The sequence below is a fragment of the Geospiza fortis genome, unplaced genomic scaffold (assembly GCF_000277835.1).
Source record: "Geospiza fortis unplaced genomic scaffold, GeoFor_1.0 scaffold538, whole genome shotgun sequence".
In the NCBI taxonomy this organism is placed as follows: Eukaryota; Metazoa; Chordata; class Aves; order Passeriformes; family Thraupidae; genus Geospiza; species Geospiza fortis.
Genome location: NW_005054368.1, coordinates 2,783,018 through 2,804,841, shown reverse-complemented (window position 1 = coordinate 2,804,841; position 21,824 = coordinate 2,783,018). Strand labels below are relative to the sequence as shown.

At 42.5% G+C, this 21,824-nt stretch overlaps 1 protein-coding gene across 1 annotated transcript in view; it reads left to right on the top strand.

Moving 5' to 3' along the window:
• Positions 1–14,356, top strand: part of RAD51C (RAD51 paralog C) — a 15,681-nt gene extending 1,325 nt beyond the window's left edge. Inside the window, exons 4-9 of the mRNA XM_031059776.1 lie at positions 605–738; positions 3,090–3,221; positions 5,305–5,371; positions 8,014–8,074; positions 10,515–10,575; positions 14,015–14,356. Coding sequence (XP_030915636.1) covers positions 605–738; positions 3,090–3,221; positions 5,305–5,371; positions 8,014–8,074; positions 10,515–10,575; positions 14,015–14,122 — 563 coding nt within the window. The 3' untranslated portion in view covers positions 14,123–14,356. The remainder of the gene's footprint in view (positions 1–604; positions 739–3,089; positions 3,222–5,304; positions 5,372–8,013; positions 8,075–10,514; positions 10,576–14,014) is intronic.
• Positions 14,357–21,824: the final 7,468 nt, after the last annotated feature.

Genomic DNA, 21,824 nt, shown 5'->3' with positions numbered 1-21,824 from the left:
AAGAAAAGAGGAAGAACAGAATTTTATGGGGCAATGTTGCTGCAGAAGGCCCTTAGACTAAAACCATAGATGGAATTCAGCTCCTCCATAAAGTCAGTATATCCTGGCTGCTTTTCATAAGTTTTATTCTCTAAGTCATCAGTCTCCTGGGGATAAGGACACAACTTTTGTGTTACTCATGGAGAATTTATGCATCAAACTTCTGTTTGAAGTGAGCTAAAAAGACACTGTATTAAATGAGGTACTGCCAGTATATTAAACAAGGGATGATTAATAGTCCCTGATGTCCTCTGGTGGCGTTCTGGCTTGAAAATGATTTACTGGAGAAGTTCTTGCTTCAGAAATAAATTTTTCATTGTTGGAGGCCTCCCTTGGAGGCTCCAGCGTGTCTGTGTGCAAATGCTGGGATAGCATCTGCTCACCACCTTCCTGACTTTCAAGCCAGATGGAAAATATGTTTCCACACTCCTTACCTTGCCTGTTCTGTTTCTGGGGGCTTTGCTGTTGCTATGTGTGGAGGGCAGGCTTTGGTGGGATGATGAAAGTAACAATATGCTCGTACAGACTTCTGACTCATTTACTCGTCTGTTTGTTTTGTTCTCAGATCATGGGAAAGCTTTGGAGACTTTCTCTCTGGAAAATATCCTCTCTCACATCTATTACTTCCGTTGTCGTGACTACACAGAGCTGCTGGCCCAGGTCTACCTCCTGCCAGAATTCCTGTCAGAGCATTCCAAGGTGAGGCTTGTCAGGAGGTGTCACTCATCTTCACACTGAAGAGTTTTTGTCTGCTGTAGTAACAGGAGTAAACACCTTGGTACCTCGTCAGCTTGGCAGTAAAACGTTGGCTGATAGCAGAGTACAAATGTAAAGCCTTCTGCTTGTTTGCCTTTTCGTTCCCATCCCAATTTCTCTCAAGAGTAATTTGCTTTTGCCGTCCTCCTGAATTTCCACTCCGAGTTGAGGACACTGGGTCTGTGCTGCCACATGTTCCATTTCTGGGAGCACTGAGCTGTGAATCAGCACAGAACTGCTCTGCACAAGAGCCTCCCAGCCAGGGGGTGTGTGCTGACCATCAGGGTGGCATCAGAAAGCCTTGGTGCCACTTTTTTTGCCCTAAAAGATCACTGAGGACCAGAAATATCCTGCACCATCCAAGTGACTCCTCTTTTTAGTGCATCTTCTGTTGCTACAAGCAACCAGAGCCTGCAGCTTGACTCTTGGGTGGACTGCAGCCAGAAAGATTCTTAGTACCTAATGTCTTAGAGAAATGCTATTGTAAGGCAGATTTTCACCACCTCCCCTCCAGATTTCTGGGTTCTGCACTGCACATCACTCCCTGTCAGGATCTGGGAAATGTGACTGTGCCTTGTTCTATCAGAGCACAAATCAGTGTTGGATTAGAATGTCTTTTGCACATATTCCAAAATTTTGCATTGATGGGAGCTGTGGAGTTCTGGAAAACACAGATGGGAGCCTCACTTGTGCTGGGTGTAGTCTGGTATTCCCCTTTCCCTGCCAGGTACTAACGGTGCCCTGTTGTGTTTGCTCTTGTGGAAAGTACATGGCTTCATTAGCACAGTTCCACTGGGCTGCAGCTCCCTGGAACCATCTGTGCTGATTATCTGGGCTTGGCCTGCAGCCTGAAGTGCTGAAGGTTTCAGGAGAACCACAAGACCTTCTGCTGATTCCTTGGATGGGCTAGAAGTGACTTGGCAGATTGCTCATTGCAGTCCAGCTCTCATTAAAATTAGTCTGATCCCTCTGGAGCCCAGTCTGGGACCACAGGAAGCCTCCAGATTTCAGGGTTTTTGGGAGAGAGAAAAAGTTGTAGAGGTTTAGAGATAAGAAAAATGTAGAGTTAGAGGTCCAAATCTGCCATTTGGAAATATTAACTAGTTTGAGATCTTGTTAATAATATGAGAAAGACTGTTAGAAAATAAAAAACCTAATTTTTTAAGGTCTGCTAGAGCCAAGCTGGCGTGGACAAGACAGGTGTTACCAAGCTCTCTTTACACTTTAAATACTTTAGGTTTTCCTGTCTCCTGTCTGGGAGAAATTTAACTAAATTGCATCCTACCTGGACATATTTGTGATAGCCAAGTTATATATAACCATGTATACATTCCTGTCTAGCATGAGTTGTGTTTATGCTGTTAAATTCATTGTTCTTAAAGAAATGATACATGAGGAGAATGTACAGACTCATGGAAAAGAATTTGTAGGAAAGAGGGAAAATGAGAGTATGATTAATGTCTTCGTTTAATCCCAACTATTTAATCTTCTTTTGCAAATTAAGGGGTTGTTTTCAGTTGGAGGCCCAGGACCATTTCACAGTGATGTCTGTGCAGGCTTGTATGTTCCAGTCATAAAGGGGCTTCCCAGTAATGAGTTAAATCAGTAATGCAGAAAATCAGCATTTTTGTGTTGTTTCCACTTTGTTATCTTGTGCAGTAGTGCAGGAACTTGTAGACACCAAGGATTTGAGTGACATCTGAATATGCAGGCACTGTTAGACCATCCATCTCCCTCCTGTATTTCGTACTTGGGTCATCAAAACAGCCACAACAAATGAAGTTAGAATAAATCAAAATCCCAGACTAATGTTTATACAGTGTCTTGAGGGTGATGAGCCAGCAGCTGCAGCGTGCTCTGACTTCAGCTAATGATTGCTACAAAAGAAATAATTCAGCAAAGCAAACATCTTGAGGCAAGATAGATCCTCAGCTCCAGTGCAGTGTGCCTGGAATATCTTTAGGCATCTGTTAAACTGTGTGTTTCCAAGACAGATCACTGATAACAGCTGAGTTATCTCAGCAGTGCCTCCAGAGAGCCTGAATTCTGATTTGGATTTAATTTTTGAGGGAGAAGGTGAATTAATTGCTATTTGTGGAGAGCTGACTGAAGTACGGTTCTGCTGTTTAATGATTATTTTCTCCTCTGCAAGGCTTTAAGCCTGGCTTTGCCAATCGTGTTCACCTAAGGATGAAATAAAACATTCCAGTGCACTTAAAACCAGCTCTTGCTGCTTTGTTGTCATTTTTTATAGGATGGTAATGACAGCTTTTGATCTTTTCTGCTGCCTTTAGGTCCGGCTGGTGGTGATTGATGGAATTGCCTTTCCCTTCCGCCACGACTTCGAGGACCTGGCCCTGCGCACGCGGCTGCTGAACGGGCTGGCCCAGCAGCTCATCATCACAGCCAACGAGCACAGGGCAGCTGTGAGTGCAGGGCAGACCTCAAGCACAAAACATAATGCTTTTTATTACAAAGAATTCAGGAAATGTGTCTCTAAATAGCAAAATAAAACTGCAGTAATACCCTCTGCAGTAATGCGCTCTGCATTCACTTTGGTGAATATAGAGGCATCACAAAGGTAGAACAACTAAAAGGTGGGAAATTCCTAGACTTGCCAAAATAAGTGAAATTTGCATCAATAGCCTCCTTAATTAAGTGTCAGCATGGCATTTCTAATGTCATCATCCCCAATGATTTGGTTGGACAAGGAATGCTCCTCTGGTGACTTACAAAAATACCTGGGAGCATTCAGCAGTTCCAGCACAACTTTCCACTCTCTGTTTAAAAATAAACATTAGCATTCCTAGGGAGGAAAACCACTTTATCTGCTGGATTGGCCTTCTCTTCTGGCATCCATGGAAACCCAGAGCCTCCTTCCTGGGCATTGTTTTACGTCACAGACGGTCTGGAGGCCGCAGAGCCGCAGCCAGCAGATGGCACTGGGAAGCTGCAGCTGTTCCAGAAGTTGTTTTGGAAGTCTCTGACAGCTCAGAGAAGCATTGTTCAGGAATTGGAGCTTCCCCAGCCCTCAAAATGGTGCTTGTGTCTAACAGTGTCCAGGTGACTTGTGACCTTGTCACTCACAGCTCTCTGGTGCAGTTGGCTTTTGTTCCAAGCTGCTAAAAATAAAACTTCTCTTGTGCTTCCTCTGGGAGCTGTGGGAGGGGAAGAGCCCAGCATTCCCAAAGTGTCCTGACTTGAGCTGTGGAGCTCCTTCCTGCTGCTCTGGGCACCAGGGAGATGATGTTCCAAGGTCTGCACAGCCTCAGGTTTCCTGAGTGCTTTCCCCCACAGTTTGGTACCTGGTGATCTTGAACAGCAGCTGCTGTCATTGGACAATGCTTTCCTTTGCTCAAGGATAAAATATATAAATAATTTCTTCTGAACCAGGCAGCACTTTAGTACAAAGTTGCGAAATAAACTCTTGCTAAAGGAGTCAGAGCTTCAGGAATGGTTTTGCTTGGATTTGCCCTCTTGTTAGTGGTGTCTGAGTTAGTTCCATGAGCTGTGAGCAGGCTAAATCCAGCCTGCATGCCAGGGATTGCTTGTCAGGCAGCTCTGGATGCTCTAATATGGAAGGAAGTCAGATCCTAAAGCTGGACTCGGAGGGAGGATGCCCAGCCCTTCTCCAGCAGGGAGATGAGGAGGCTATTTGGGGCTGTTACCATGCACTTGTGATGAGTTACTTCTCTAAAATGTGCAATATCTGTGCTGGGCTCTCAGCTGTGTGAATGTTTCAGGCTGTGCTCAGTGGAACTCTTTGCTCTCACACACTTTCCTGAACTACTCCAGCAAGAATCCTCTGAGCATGTCAAACAATGGAACTCTCTAGGGTCTTAGATGGGTACAATTTTTCATTTTTAATGAACTTTGTCATTAATATTCCTGGCTCTTTTCTGTCTCAGCCACCCCCACTTCTGCCAGGGATCTAACCTAGACTGTCTGTGAGCCTCCCACCAGTGATTGGGGCTGCGAAAACACTCCCCCACTCTGTCTGTTCGCTTCCATTCTGCTTTGTCTTGTACCCACTTGTGCGTTTTTAGGCTACAAGGCACAGGAATTCAGTTAATCACCAGGCTAATGCACACTGGGAGCAGCACCACCAAGTTCATTTACCCCAGAGACTGAGAGCTGGCTCCTCATGGAAGGCCAGTGCGAGTCAGCTGCAGCTAAACATAGATCCAAACAGCATTTAGGACAAATGTTATGGGATAAATAAGTTGTGTGGAGCTTGTCTCCCTTGGGGAGGGAGAAATTGAGATTTCTTTAAAGTCCTTAATGAAAGAAATCTCCCATTCAAACCAAAAATACATTTTGCAGGGTACTCTTAATTTGTTTTGAAAAGATGAGGCACCCTTACAGTTTCTCCTCATTACAGTTGCCAAGAGTTTTGCCTGAGTAATGCTTCATCAGTAAAAGCTTTTTAAAAATTCCCTCTCTTCCTTCTCACCAGTGAGCTGATTTCCAGGAGATTTTTTTTTCTTTTGCTTCTGTTTCCTCTTTCAGGTAGTTCTGACAAACCAAATGACAACAAGGATTGGACAAAGCCAGTCCACATTGGTACCTGCTTTAGGTAAGTGTTGAGCTTTGAGCTGAAAATTGATATATGAGTTCCTTTCCTTTGGCTTTGTGTAGAAAGAGAAATCATCCAAAAATGTACCTGGGAGCTGTAAACCTCTAGCAGGGAAGTGGTGGGGAGAAGGTTAAATCACTCAAAAAAGAACCCAGCTTAATGGTTGCATACCCCAAACTAAGCTGCAATTTCCTAAATTCCCTGAGAACCATTCAGTGCCTCTCCCAAACAGTTTAAATTGTTTATTTTCCCATTGCCCTTGAACATGTCCCATTAATTATTTGCAAAGGCATTTCATATTTGCTGTATCACTGGAATTCTCTGCAATTATGATGTGGAGGGAAGTTCTGTGGGGGATCCTCAGGCACAGCCTGCCCTGAGCCAGGTTAAAGATTTTTTTTTGCAGGCTGCTCAATTTTGCCCTGTAATGAGCAGATACCTCATCCATGCCTTTCTGCTGCAGTCACAGGGGAAAATAGAACAGTTCTGAAGTGGAGATTTCTACAAATTAAGGAAAGGTTCAGCATTTAAATCTTATTTCAGGCTGTAGCATTGCATTATTTTATGATTCACTTAAAGGGCACAAATTCTTCATTTTCTATGAGCCAAGTAATGATTCCCTTGCTCTGGAGAGGAGAGAGGAGGGGACAGTACAAAGACAAAGATGTTCCCAGAGTCTGTACAGGCACCAAACCATTTGGCAGAGATAGAGGGTAAAATGAACAAACACAGCCCATCTCCTGCAGGAATGTGCAGAATGTGGAATTTGGAGCTGTGCAGGCAGACCCAGCTCCCAGGATCTGACCCTTTTTGTCAGTTTTGCCTCTTGCTCTCTGATGGATTATTTTTGGCAGCCTTTCTGGCTACAAACTCAATTAAAGCTAATAGAGTCTGTCTTTTTTCACTGGCCAGCATTGTTTGGGAGCTGTTGTGTTTATTGAGTCATGGGGACAGTAAAGAATGTGAAGACATTCAGGGGAGTTTATAATTCCCAGATATCCTGCCTTGCCTTGTGCATATTTTCTTTCACAAACAATTAATTTGACATGACCTCCTGTGGAAGCTGACTGTGCCTCTCCCCAGTGTGTGTGACCACAGTATTGTTAAACTCAGCAGTGTGAACTCTTCCAAAAATGCAACTTGGTACCAGTTGGGAAAATATTTAACCAAGTGGTTTTGATGCCCTGCTCTGGAAAAATGGTGTTTCAAAAGTCTCATCATATTTGCTAAAGAACCTCCCACTCCTCCATGGTTTGGTGTAGCCAGAGGAACTCTTGAGGGAGGGGTCAGCAGCAAACCCCCAGGTAAAATCACCAAATTGGGTTTTTCCTCCCGTTGATTGGTAAGCCTGAGAAACAGCTTTTTCATGAAAGCATTAATCTCTAAACTCTTATTCAGCTCCTGAGCAGAAGGGAAGATCTTAATTATGAGGAAAAAAAAAAAAAGAAAGAAAAAAGCACAGATGCTGCAAGGTATTAAGTCAGGAGCTTTATGAAGGGGACAGCTTTCTTTCCCACTAGTGATAGCTAAGCTGGGTGTTCCTAGACATTTCTACTAAATATATTTAGAAACGAGGTCAAATATGAATCTACAGGCAGTTCAACTCAGAAATATCTCATTTTACAGTAGCATTTTTCACTCTCATTCAATGCAGTTGGAAATCTGCTGGTGTGGAATTTGTAGCCATTGTAAAATGTGTTTTGATCTCTGCCTCAGAGCCATCTCTCAGAGCCAAAATCTTTAATCCCAACTCAGATGTAGTGGAGCAAGGTCTGGCAAGATGCCTAAAGGGTCTAGGTCTTCATTACAGTGGGATCATTTTTTCTTTTTCCCTTCTCTGTGCTCTAATGAATGCCAGAGCACAGGGGGCACGAGGGGCTGGGGGTGTGGGGGAGACCAGGGAGGGGAGGACAGCAAAGAGCAGGTGGACAGGGGACACTTGGCTGGTTTAAAATGCAATCCATCTTTGGAGTGCTGACAGAGATAAACAGAGGAAAAAGCACCCAATAAAGATGTCTGCACATTGGCTTGTGGTCAGGTATAAGCTGAAACATTGGGACTGAGCCCCTGGAGCAGGATAAAAATCTAAATTTCCTTCTCTCTTTCCACCACACCTCCCTGCTTGCTTTTGGTTATTTTGCATTTTGCTGTCAGAAGCAGAAAACTGCTTCAGGGGCCCTTAATGCTTTAATAATGGCTGACTTTCTCCCAAAGCTGCCATCCCAAAGGGACTGATGTTTGCTCATAATTATGCCTGAGAGACAGAATATCACAGTTCTGAAGTAGGATTTAGACCTCCTCACCAGAGTTCTTCAGTAGTAATTAGACAAATCTCTTCTTCAAGCTGCTTCTGTTTTCAAGACTTGTCTAGTACCTGTCCTTTATTAGGCATCCATGAAATTTTTCTACAAATATGGAAGTATTGCATCAAGATTTCTGTAAAACACACAGCCTACAGATGTTATTCCTTTTTTAGGTCTATTTGTTGTGAAATCCTTGCAAGTATGAAAAAGATGTGATGCATCACTGCAAGAAAGGCAGATTTTGTTTTAATCACGGGGTGGTTTTGAAGATTAATTTCATTTCAGCTTACTGATGGTGGTGTTGTAAGAGATAATGATCTGTCATTTTGTGTTCCTCAGGAGAAAGCTGGGGACACGCTGCCACCGTCCGTTTGATCTTCCACTGGAACAACACTCAGAGGTGAGGGAAAATGTGAGGAAAATCCACATAAATACAAGAATGGCACTGGAGAATCCTTCAAACAGGCCATGGGGGCCAAGCAGGGGCTTGAATTCGGCTCCTGGCCTTGCTCTGCCACATCCCAGGCTCCTGAGGCTCAGGAATTGTCTCAGTGAGGGCTGAACTGTCAGGCTCCTCCTCCCCACCATGGTGGGTTCTTCCTGACAAGATGCCGTGGTTTATAAAAATGTAACGTCCTCATGGCAGTTGTTCAGACACAAGGATTTCTTTTACTATCTGCATCTTGCAAGATAGGGTTGGGTTGTAACTTTTCTAATAAAACTCTTCTCATTTTAATGTGAATTTTTGCCATAGACTCAGTGCAAGTACAGATCTGGTGGGTTACAAGGTGATTTTTATGCCCCACTCTGAAGAGGTGCAATTTCAACAGTCTCATTATAAAGAACCTCCCACTCCTCCATGGTTGGTTGTAGCCACTATAATTTCTTTGAAAAGAATTTTTTTTTTTTGCTTCACTCTTTTCATCCCCGGTCAGTCCAAAGCCAGAGATGCCAAAGAAGGTTTTAAAGCCACCTAAGCTGTGACCCTCAGGACAGGCTGCTGACCCTGAGCTTCAGGGGTTGAACCTTCCAAAAAACAGTGTGAAATTCTGTTTGGACCTCCTCTGTTTCTTGGTTCTTTTTTCCCCCTCTTTATATTGCAAAGTCATTTCTCCTTCCTGGTCAGTTAAATTTGTCCTCTATGTAATATCACCATGCAGCAGCTTGAGATTAAGGAGCTGTGCTGCAATTCCCTAATCTCGTGCAAACAGTGAGCAAAAATGGTGCTAGAATGTTGTTGTGCAGTGTTTTGCTTGTTGAATTTGAAAGAAAAGTGCAGTGACACTTTCTTGGGGAGTTTTGTTTTTAAATTCTAAGTTTGAAGGCAATGCAGGATGATTACAGCAGGCTGTTTAATTTGGAATTAAATTAACATCACTGATTAGTTAACAGTCTTTTTAGGACAAGTTGCATCAACATAATGATTACAGAGTGAACAAAAGTTAATTTTATATATGAAAAGAACTCTTTTTTTCTTCTGCAACAGAGCTAGGAAGGCTGCAGATAGAAGTTCCAGAAAACAAGCCAAGGAGAGACAAACCTGGCTTATTTACTGATGTAAATCTGCAGCTAACATGGAGTGGGGCCTGCAGAAACAGCAATTCTGGATACAACTGTAAAAGCAGAAATAGCTCAATGCTGTCTTATTTTTGCACAGGCTGCCTAGAGCTGATGCTCCATTGTGATTTTGTTGGTTTTATATCAGGTTATTGAGGCACAAAGATCATTTGAGGATCCATTGCCTTTTTAAAAAATATTTTTTAAATGTGCTTTGGCCACTTTGATACCTGTCTCCTCCTTTCTCTCTACTCCTGAAAATGTCAGAGCTTAATTCTAAGAGTTCTCTTTGCTGGGAGAAAAGATCCTGTTGAGTCAGAGGCTCCAGCTGAGCTCTTGTGAAAGCCTGGCTTCTGCAGCTCCAGATTTGGGCAATTTTGTCAAGTATAACCCAGCATTTGAGTGTTCTGAGGAATTCCCTGTGTAGCTAACATGAAGTGGCAGCGTTCCTCAGGCTGTAATTACGTGCTCTCTAATAGAATGGCACCTCAGGGAGGAAAAAACCCCCCGAAAATAATTAACAGGATTTTTGGCAGGGTGTCTTGCTACAGAGAGCAGAACACTTTCTAGATTGGCTTATGTAAGTGTGAGTTTTGGGGAGGTGGGCATGGTGCAGCCCAGACAAGGGTTGAAAACTCCTTTCCTTTTGAGCTGCTGTGCAATTTTCTCTCTGTATTATGCAAGCATTTGCTGTAGAACACAAATCAAGGTGTATTGCTTAGAGTTTAAATGCAGCAAATCAGGGAAGTGTCAGAGGAGAAATAAAAGGGAAACTATTTTCTCAAGGTTGTGCTGTGTGTCAGTGGCAAGGGCAGGTGTAGAAATAGAACATCTCCAGCCTCTGGGTTATATTGACAGGCTTGGGAAATCTCTGGAAAAAGCCTCCCTAGAAGTACTGGAATTCTTGAAGGTCTCTCACATCCTTGAGAGGGCAAACAAGTGATTAATGGATTAGGGAAGAGGTGTGCTCAAAACCTTTTTTGTTTGCATTTTAAGAAAGTGACATTTGGAATTAATTCATGATGAATATTGTTCCAAAAATGTCATCAAATACTGTGATGAAACAAGGCTAATTAATCATTCACTCTTTTAGTAGGTCTAGATTGTGTTTGAGCTGACAGGTCATGTAAGGATGGGAATCCACAGTTTGAATGACCTATATGAAAATACATCCCTAAGAATTCTGCTGGTACTGTAGGAAAACTTGGGTCTGGTCACTGGGCTATTTGGAATTTTTATTACTGTTTTAATTCATGATAATTACCTGGGGTTTGTTTTCCCAGGTTGGCCACGTTGTACAAGTCACCGAGCCAGAAGGAGTCCACCATAGCCTATGACATCACAGTGAGTGTCCCTGTGGGAAGGACATTCCCAGCTGGAATGTCACCTGCAAAGGAATTTCACACAAATCTCACAGTGGGCTTTGCTTTCTTAGTGTTGCTTTTCAGCTGCCTTCTGAAGGGAGGTGGTTATACTGGGATAGCTCCAGATTTTGGGGTAATTTGCTCTTTTTCTCTTTAGAAAAGTGACCCAGCATTTTGTCTACTCAGAGTTAAAATACTTTTGATTTCCAGATCAAACTTTCAGGCAGCCTGTCCCCATCTGTTCTGCTGCTGGTGCTGTTTATTTTATCTGCCCCTGAAGTTAACTTTTGCCCTAAGTGCAGTTACCAAGAACAATCTGAGCTTCATTTTTGGACACCTGAACCATTGTCTCCCTGCTCAGGTAGGGAGTGGTTTCTCAGGTGGCTTTTTGCCTCTTTTCCAGCTGAGTTCATCTTTTTATGATGAGGATGACCAGAATTTAACTTGATATTCCAGAGCCTCTCCAGTGCTTTGTTCCATAGGTATTTCCCCATCTCTGCTTTATGTGTGGTGTGTGTTTATCCTACACTGACCCTACACCCAGCCAATATAGAGATTTTTCTCTTCTGTCCCTATCATAGAAGGAGCTTCCAGCTTATGGCTGGAGTCCTTATTCATCCCCAGTTAAATCCTGTGATTATTTCCTATTGTGGAGTGCTTAGATACATATTAATGAGAAGAGATGCTGTCTAAGCTGTATTTAGGTTTAAAAAGACAGCACCACTCAGTTCTTACCTCCTCAAATGTCACATCCATAGGTACAATTCCATAACTATTTGCTACATGTCCTCATGGAAACACGTTGCCATGGCATTTTCTGCTGATTTTAATGCTGCCATCAGATGAGATCCTCAAACTTTCAGATATCAGGGGTTTCCCCCCCACCCCATTCCTGAATGTATTCACCAGGACAGAAGAAATACTGCAAATATATACTTTTATAAAGATTGGAAGGGGAAGTGGAACTACATGCCAAGGTTGGTTGGATCATGTGATGTGAGTCCTTTTTTCTCCAGCTGACAAACAGATGGATTTTATCTCAGACAGTTTAATTGCCTTTTTCTTTCATTTTTATAAGCACCATAAAACAGCTATGCTCTCTTCTGTGAGTGCATACTATCTTGAAATAGACTTGAGAGTGAATCCTAATCAAAGATTAGTTAATATTTAAGATTATCCCTGTGTTTTTTCCCTTAATCCTGATGAACTGCTTCAGCAGATGATTTCTTTTAGTAAAAAAATTGTATTATCTCCATTTCTTTCATGAAATCCAGGTCTGATAACAGTTTGCTGTTACCATTTCTCATTCCATAGTTAAACTGAAAGATGTCAATACATGTCCAGTGTTTCCAAGTCAGATTTGTGCATAACCAGCAAACAAAAAGATATTAAAAAATAATATTTTCTTAGGATTGTGCAGATGAGGTGCATTGGTACCATTGGCAAAGTGGCTGCTCAGTACCCATGAGCTGATGAAATGTGTAAATTCATGAGTGAGCTCTGGGCTTTTTTTATCCTGTCCTTCCCAGCACACTGGAGTCAGTCACCACTCTGAGGGGGCTGTGGAACTCCTCTCCCATGAAATCCCTTCTTCCACAGGCTGATAAGGATTCATTCTTAAATGCACAGTATAGAAATGGAAATTGATTTATGCACAAGGGAGTAAGTAGCTGGGCTGATTCACCTGAATTTCCCAGGAATGTGACCTGATTATTTCATAGTGAAAGACAGAGACACAAGATCTACATTCCAGGTAGGAATTGTGTTTCCCTGAGCTGTGCAGGGTCTGCCAGGCCAGCACTGGGAGCAGTGCTCAGGTAATAAACACATCTACCCTTGCCAGTCTTGCTGCAGAGGGTGTAAATCCAGAGGACATTAAGGAACAATGCAAAATGAAAGACTGAGCTTTGTCCTTGGTTCCAGCAGCCACATCCTCACCATCTGAAAGCCACTACCAAACCTCACAAATATACACAAAATTCTTGTATTTTCAAGGTGCCTCCCTGTAGCCAAATGCAAAACATCCATCCTGGGCAGCCTGCTTTATGTTCTGGCCCTTCTAACCCTTGGAATGCTTTCACTGGGAGTCAGCATTCTGGCTTAAGTGGATACTTGGCTACAGATCCACCTTTGTGCCTCAGGGAAATGGCAGAGATTAGATGTAGTGAAACATTAAACTTGAAGATTCCCCATTATGCTCTTTAGAATAACACTTGAGTTGCTTATAAATAGCAGAGGGGTTGCACAGATCCTGCCCTTGTAGCAGCTCTTGCTGTTTGTTCCTTTAAAAAGCCCGGGTTGGGTGAGGTGAGGCATTCAGAAATAGAAATACAGGGATGGGAGACTTAAACAAGACATTTTGTTGGGATTTAGGATTGGTCTTGGTGTGGGACACACTGGCATTTGGGAAGAGTCACCTCTGATGGTAATTCTGCCTGCTTCCCTCACATGCACCAACCCAAAATGTCAGCGTGCCTGAAATGCTCTCGTCCCCACATGGTCTCTACCTGAGCATTTTGGATCAGCAGAGCAGTTTTGTGTTCTGATTAATGCCTTTTCCTCTCTAAGGCTGCACTGAGAGTCTTCACTGAGCTGTCAGCAGTGCTCTCTGCACAGCATTTGTCTGGAGATGGGAATTCAGAGAGTTGCAGGCTTCACACAACATACCATCTCCATCTGCATCTATGGCATGTTTAGCTAACTGACTTGGAGATCTTTCATATTTTAAAATGGTTAAAAATTAAATTGTGAGCTACAGTAACAGAAAATACGAGTGGTACTAGGCCAGATAGATCACTTCAAGCACTCTCCTGAGTAGCAGCATGTAGTTTTCACTTCTACATTTAGTTTTTGGCAGTCAAAGGTTTTCATCCCATTGTGTCCCATAAATTACTATGCTGGAACAGTCTTTGCAGTCTAGAGACAGATTCAGCTCTGCTGTTCTCTTACAATGTCTCATTGATGTTTTCAGTTCATTAAGTAGGTACATGGAACAAAAATATCCTAGGTTGTAGAAATTCACAGTTTTGTTTCTGAAAATGACTGAGGCAATTAATCCAGTCATCTCCTTGCTTCTGTGGGAGCTGATGGATTTGTCTTTTGATTTATTTAAATAGGCAACATAAGTTAATTTACAGAGAAGCAGTTTTTCATAGCCATAGGGGTGATAAACAGTAAAATGGAAGTGATAGCCTGGTTGGTGAAAATAAAATATCTTTAAAAAACAAAATGAGCAGACATGAGTTGGCACATGTGTTGTAAAGTTTGCAGTGCTGAGCTTAACCTGGTCTATAAACATTCTGTGGCTGCTCATCCCGAATAAATGGCAGCATGATCCTTATTCTGATCTTCTGGGAACGGGTTCCTCATGCTTTCTATCCCTACAAGCCTTAGCACGTGATTTCCCTTTCATCTTCCAGCCCCATGGCTTCCGAGACGTGCAGCCTTCAGCTGGCACTGCCAGCACAGGAGGGACTGAGCTCAACCCTCGGAAACGGCCCCGGACAGAGGAGGAGAAGCAGCAGTGACCCCAAAGTGACCCCAAAGTGATCCCAAAGTGGGGTCAGGTTAAAACCCTGCAGGAGAGCAGTGCCAGGATGAACTTGCAGCCAAAGGCAGCCTGAGAGACGCCCAACTTCAGTTCCTGCTCTGGACTTTATTTTACTATTAAGACTGCAACGTGCAAATTTTTGTGGCACAAATTTCCTTTGTGTATGGCATAATTGTACTTTTATAATAAAAATCTATGTTTTCTATAAGAAGTGGCTTCCGCTTTGGGGCTGGGGCTTTTTTGTTTGGGTTTTTTTTGGAGGGGGGTGGATGTGGGGGCCACAATTCCATCTTTTCACATTGGGTAAAAAGACAATGAAATGAGAGCCTCTAGCACAGCACATTTAGTGACAGGCATGTGGATCAGTCATCTGGCTTTGTGTGTACCTGAATTTTAAGGAGGTTGGATGCAGCACTGTGCTCTCCACAGGCTCAGAGCAGGACACAGGCAGTGGATGCTGGAAGAGAAATGCAGCTTTCAGTGCTCCACCAGAGTGGGGCTTCAGCCCTCACCTGCTGCAAAGTCCTTGGTCAAGGACAGTCAAAGCTCTGCTTTGAACTTCTCCTTTATCCTGTGATGGCAACAACAGAGATGAAAGTCTCGATCTGAAGGACAAAGGATTTAATCCAGCACAATAATTTTATGTTCCTGTCTCAGTAAGTGGGAATATTTTACCGTGACTCAGGCTTGAACCAAACTGCTGCACAGCCATGACTTCCACGTTCTTCATTTCATTTCTTGCTGTGATCAGGATCTCTTTTGTTCATGGCTGTAATAAAGGGGAAACCCAGACTTAGGCACCAGCAATATCAGCAGCTCCAGAGTCTAAACCCAGAGAATGAATCTCCACTGAAAGCACAGCAGGTTTTTGTCCTCTTTTTATTAAGAGAAAACAAATCAAGGAGATTATTAGAGGAGAAGAAAGGTGCTGCACTGCAAAATAGTAATTACTTCAATTATGGGAAGTGTTTGTACACATGCACAGAGATGACCCCTTTTGGCAGAGCACTCGGTAACGTTAGAGCTGAGGAAACTCAGCCAGCAGCTAAATGGAGAATTCAAGTTGTGGGAGTCACTATCTTAAATTTTTTATTTAGTATACACTAAACTGACTTTCCCTTGAAATTAAATTCAGTGCTGAATCTGAGTCATAAAATCTCCACATTCAAAAAAGACTGCAAAAAAAAAAAAAGGAAAAAAAAGCAGTGGTTTTTGCATCATTATAGGGTTTAGATAAAAATTACATAATAAAATATTAAAGGGGAAGGTATTGAGTTGCCATGCAGCAAACTGGGCTGTGTCAAAATTTAAAAACTGTGAGTCAGGGAGAAGCTGTGAAGCAAGCAGGATGACACAGGGGAAGGGAGGCAGCGGGATCTGTGACTCAGACAAACATTTCAATGCAGGAGACACAGGCAAACAAAAGGATCCTGGCGCTTGTGATGTCAGCAAGCAAACGCTCCCGTTTGGGAATAAAACCTTCCTACGTCTGGCAGTGCAGGAGGAGGGGGGAGCTGGCACCGAGCTCTTGCCTACGTAGGCATGAGGAAAACCATCCATTAGGAATGCTGGAGCAATATTTTCAGGAGCTCTCCTGGATCCTGGTGATAGCTGCTATCTAAGGGGTTTGGTAATTATGGAAAAATCCATTTCTCTCAGTGCATTGTGCTGGGATTTAACACCCTCCACACGTCCTTCCGTGTGTGAGCAGAGGAACAGTGTGGCTCCCATATACTATTAATTTCAGCTGACTGGTGGTTTTAATTTTGTTTGTAGTAGAGTAGCATCCAGAAGCCCCAGCTGAGATGCTGATCCTGTTATAACAAGATAAATTGTCTTGGCTGAGTAAATGTTAGAGCTTCCAGTGTTATGGGCATCGTTATTCAAATAAAAAAGATGCACAGTTACTGGTTAACAGTGGGAGTTACAAAATGTCCAGAGGAAACATTGGAGGCTCTCTATGCTGAGATTTTTTAATTTTTCACTCTTTTTTTCCTATTGAAGCTATTATAAAAATCAGCTCTGCAGACCAGAACTGAGAGAAGGATCTGTTGGCGGAGACAAAATTAGATTAAATGAGCCAGATTTCGTTCTCATCTGCTGGAGACAAGGAAGCTGTTCCAGGCTCAGAATTGCAGAGAAAGAAAAAATTTGACCATTGCCTCACCAGTAAATCTTCCATGGCAAGTTGATTTTTTCCCATATGTGCCTGGAATTCTCATGCATGTCACAGCATCAGTGCCCAACAGTGAGGGGCAGAAGAGAATTTTAGTACTGCACAAAGAGTGAGATTCTAAGTAGCCGACCTCATGGCACTGCATCAAAAAGAAAATGGGTTGTTTGATTTGCTGCTTAAGTCCCAGTTTGCTGAAAGCCAAGGGCTTTAACTGTCATGCTGAGTTTAAAATTATTCCATTTTGTGGGGACGGCATTTACTTGTGGTGGAGGAACTTATTTTGTCACCACAACAAGAATCCAGATCCTACCACAGGCCTTGGCAACAGGCAAACACTGCGGTCACAGGAGAATTCTCAAGCCCTGAGTCCTGCTTTGAAACTCTTTAGTTTGGACAAGGAAAATAACAATTTATTTGTTCCTGGTTTGATGTGTTCTGCACCTTTTCCATTATGAAGTACTGAGGAACCAGCAAGCCTCTAAGTAGAGTAAATTGAAGAAAACATGGAGAAGAAATAGCTTAACTGGAGGTACAAAGGTGTAGCCAAGGTTCAAGGCAGGAAATCAGTCTCCTCTTGGAGTCAGTCACAAAGTGATTGACTCATGTGGAAAGGAGATTTGGCCACTAACCTGAGTGCTGAATACAGAGCTGAGAAAAGTACCTCTAAATTATAACAACCATTTTCCTGATCAATTTCAGTTACTGTTCCTTTAGTTATTTTACAGGGAGACTAAATTTAGGATCAGATTTATTCTCAGGTATTTAATGGATTAACAACAAGGTGAAGTCCTTACTGCTTGCTTTTTTAATTCCACCCTTGTCCTGAACAAAAGGAGGTAGAGAAGTTGGAAGGGCAAGTCCAGCTTCTCCAAAGAGACTGTCTTACCATGCTCAGGATAATAATTCTTTAGAAAGGCACATTAAGATGTGTAGTACTGTTTTAACACCTGATAATTCTATGTGAAATAAATGTGATAAGTTTAGAAGTATGGTTTGATGCTTTCTTATCCTTGAGAGAAATGGAATAAACAGAACGCTGACATGGCAGTAGCACAACTATTCCAGAAGGAAAATAACAGTTTTTGAAAAGGACGAGAAGCAGGGGGTCAGCCTGTGTTCCCAAAGCAGCAGGGCCGTGCTAAGAGCTCCGCAGGGAGCCTGGCTGCAGGGGAATGTGGCGCTGGCAGTGGCCGGGAGCAGCCTGGCCAGCGCTGCTCCTCCTCCTCCGCAGCCCCTGGGCTCCAGGAACCGCTGCCAGCTGCTCCCCGCCCCCGGCTTCCCTCTGATACTCCCCGGGCCGGGCACTCGCTGGCTCGTGGCTGCTGGCCATGCACTCATTTGGGATGATTAGGGTCAGGGGAGCTGCCTTCCCTTGGCTGCTGCAAGCTGCCTGCGTTAATGTTCTCTCCTGAAGAATGAAATCACCGGGAACTGGCCCCTTTCCCAGTACTGAATTTCACCCACAAATGCACCCACTGTTAAACTGTCAGCTCCTGTCTTGCTTCCCACAAGCAAGAATTATTCCTACAATATCCACTATCTATCCATGAGAGAGCCTAAGCTCTACACAGTTTGAACTCTACCTATTGAAATAATAAATGGCATTAAAACCAATAGTCCCATCATCACACAAGCAGTAAAAATGTTAGATTATGTGCCAAAATAATGCATAGAAGAGTCTGTATTTTAGTAAGTCAGACTTCAAGAATTATAGCTAATACTGCTCATTTTTACAAGAATTGCTTGCCATTGATTTAAACTGAGCCAAAGAAGTATTGGGATATTAAAAAAAATCACATTTCAGTTTCAAACAATGAGAAGGGGGATTGTTTAAAATATTTTATAACATATCTAGAAAAGTAAAAAAGAAACTCTACAGACCTCAATGAATTGTTCTAACTGGGTGTGCACGTTTTTCTCAAAGGCCATGAATATGCTGTTTGAATGCTTGCTCAGTTTCCATTATTTTGGAGGTTTAAATTTCTGACACATATCCCTCTAATACTCTTAATTTATTTAGTGTGAACTGCTGCAATTTTAGCAACACAGTTACAACTACACTCACTTAGTAATTCTTTTTGTATGATATATGTTGCTAAATTAAAATGTTTTGGGCTAAAGTACAAGTTGTCTCCTTAGCAAGAAAATAATGTCTATAAAGTGCAGCGTGTCAATAAGAGATTGTAACACTTTTTTTTTTTACTAGATAAACTTACTGCTTACTACACTTTTGATAGTAAATATGTTACATCACATAAATCTATCTCTTTAAAAGCCATTCATTCATTAGTTTGCAAAAGGAACACAAGTTTCTGTGGCTAATTCATAGGGTTTGAGGCTGTTGAAAGAAGTTACAATGAGCTGCATCAATGGGGTTTGAGAGGGACACTAATTCAAAGCACACCCTTTCCTGAACTGGGGTCTGAATGGAAGGCTGAAAATGGAATTTTCCTTTGGGATGGGACTGGAAATTTCCATGACAGCTGGAAGTGGGATTCAGGCCTGAAATCCTGTGTTTTGCAATTGATGGGGATATTTCAGAATAATCTTTGACTATTAATCTGGAAAAGCTGACTTGACCTCAAAAACTTAAAAAAAAATAATAATAAGAGAAAGAAAAAGAGAGAATGACTTTGGTAATTAGAAACACCCTAAAAAATCCTTATTATGGTCAAGGAGCCAGTAAAACTGTGGTGACAGAAGTTACTTAACTTTTCAAAGCTGCAGTTGACCAGGCTGAACCTGAGAAAATGAACTGCAGCTTGATGGATGTTGACTCTGTCAACAAGAGTCCTCTTGCTGTATTCCTTACAAATTCCTGCTCCCTTTAGTCTTAAGCAACTGGAATTATTAAAGGTGAATATAGCTGCTAAAATTAATTCAGGTTTACTGCAAAAGCCCAATTTTTTAAAGAAGTCCTACTTTGAAGAGGCATTTACCACTGGATTTTTGCCATTAAACTCATCTGTATGGTATCAGACCATGTGTCACAGGTGTTGTCAAAGCATTCTTCATGACCCTACCTGTCTTCTGTTTGCCAGCCCACAGGAGTCACTTCCAAGGGTTACAAAGAATTAAAAAGCACTTCTTTTTGCCCTCCATACAATTCAGGTCACCTCCCCAAGGCCTGTTCAAACCCTGCTTATTACTCAACAGCAAATGAGAAAGAGGAAGGCATCATTTTAAGGCTAAAATGAAACGGATTTCTTCCAAAACAATACTGCAAAATGTTCTTTTTTAAAACAAAAAGCAACATTATTAAGCTGAAAAGGATACAAACATCTGAGTTTCCTTCTCACATCAAGTGCAAGTCTTATCTCCATATGATTGGAGAATCTGGAGACTCGGACTCAGAATGTTGGGAATTGTGAGTTTATCCCATCCACCTCCCCTCATCCCACAGGAACCATCCACTCAACGATATCCAGAGCACAGCCAGGCACTCTAAATTTAGCTCCCAGAGTTCCTGAACGCTCCAAACATTTTGTAACAGCGCCGAGCACACGCTCTGAGGGCTCAGTGGGTGCTCAGAGCTTCCTTTTCTGGGCAGGGTGGCTCCTTCTGGGGGAGTTGGGCACCCCAGTGTCCCCACAAAGAGCAGGGCCAGCAGAGCCTCCTGCCTGGCTCAGCCAACACCCACTGCCACCGTCTGCTCCCTGTTCCAGCTTAATGGGAATGCTTTCCCACCTTTTCCCTCTCACAAACAAATGTCAGCATGGCTTGGAGCCATCAGCTCTCTATTTAATATCACAGCAAAACAATCCTGGCTTGACCGTGGTGCCAAAAGTTGACAAAGCGTCCTGAGTGTGGAGTTCTACTCTATTTCATTTTAATTAGTGTCTTCTGCCACGAGACAAATGATGAAAAGCACATGGGGACTGCCAAGATGAATCAAGGACATCTGGTAACTTTAACATTTCAACATGAAGCAGAGTAGGTATTACTCCCAGATACTCTTCTGTGCTCTTCGAAACAACTAAAAAAATATGTAAAATTAACAAAAATTACAGGAAAAGGCTGCCTAAGTGCTTTTGAATCCCTTCTTAGAGAGTTTTAATTGCTGTTTTTCATCAAACATGAAGCTGATCTTGCATCTTGTTGAATTAGCTGTGAGTTCCCTAAGACATTGTAATAATAGGAATTTTTATAATTCAGATCATATTACATTAAGATTATCTGGATTACAGTTTCTTAGAAACTCCAACTGCCTCTGGATTCTGAGGGAAAAACAACTGATCATGAAGTTGAAACTGCTTTGTGATACTTGCATTGATATACTTCCTCCCGGGGCTTGTGACTCACTGATGATACAGAACACACAAACATAAAAAAAATAAAAAACAAAATCCAGCAATGACATCGTCAGCTGCAACTGGGAGCTCTCTGCTCAAAAAGAACTGCAACGTTTCTTACCCTTCAATGTTTCTTACCCTTCAGTGTTTCTTACCCTTCAAACCCACCTGGTATTCACTAAATAAATGAGTGTTAAATTGAAAATAAAGAAATGGCATAAAGAAAAATATTGCTTAGACATAACCTTCCAGGACAAGTGATGCGATTTTCTGTCACTGTCAGCTGTGAAGGACTACGACTAACTGTGACAATCACATTTTTAACTCTCAGGGCTTTTACATATTCACAAGATCACAATATGATCAGTCAGTGCAGTTGCTGGAAATATTCTAAAATTAGTTTGGCTCTGAAATAACTCACCAAACAAAAGACAGATTTACAGGAGCACCCTGACATGCAGAGGTAATTGCTACAATGCAGAGGACAACAGGTTTCAGCAAGATATTGTCCCTGTTACAATACATAACAATTTGAGGATCTTTTTGCATATGAGGCTTGCGATTTGGCCATTTTTCAAGGTATATCTCACATTAAGGATATCGTTCCCTCCCATGTGTACAAGCTATTTTAAATGTGTGGCAATTATACCTGTTCATTAATTGTATTTATGGACCTGATAGCTCTGAAAATAGCTTTCCAGAGCAATGAATAAAACAAGCCAAAATGCCTTTCACAAATGAAAGACATTTATTAGATAGCAAGAGAATATTCACTACAGCTTGTCTCCCACTGACAGGTTATCTTTTAAGTTTTAGTTGGTGTAGCATCTTCAGCTTCTCACTAATTCTCCTTTGCCAGAACATGGAATGGGTAGATATTGTGCAATATGTAATTTATCAAGGATCATGGAATGGTTTGGGTTGGAAGAGAGCTTAGAGATCATCTATTCCAACCCCTGCTACGGGCAGGGACACTTTCCACTGAACCTGGGCGTTCAGAGCTCCATTCAACCTGCCCTTGGACACTTCCAGGGACCGGGCACCCACAGCTTCTCTGAGCAGCCTCTGCCGGGGCCTCACCACCCTCACAGCGCAGAATTCCTCCCGAACACCTGAACTAAACCTACCCTCTGCCTTTTTCATGGCCACTTCCCCTCACGCAAACACTCTCCGATGTCAAACTCCCTCTCCGAGGCTGCACCTGGCCCCGG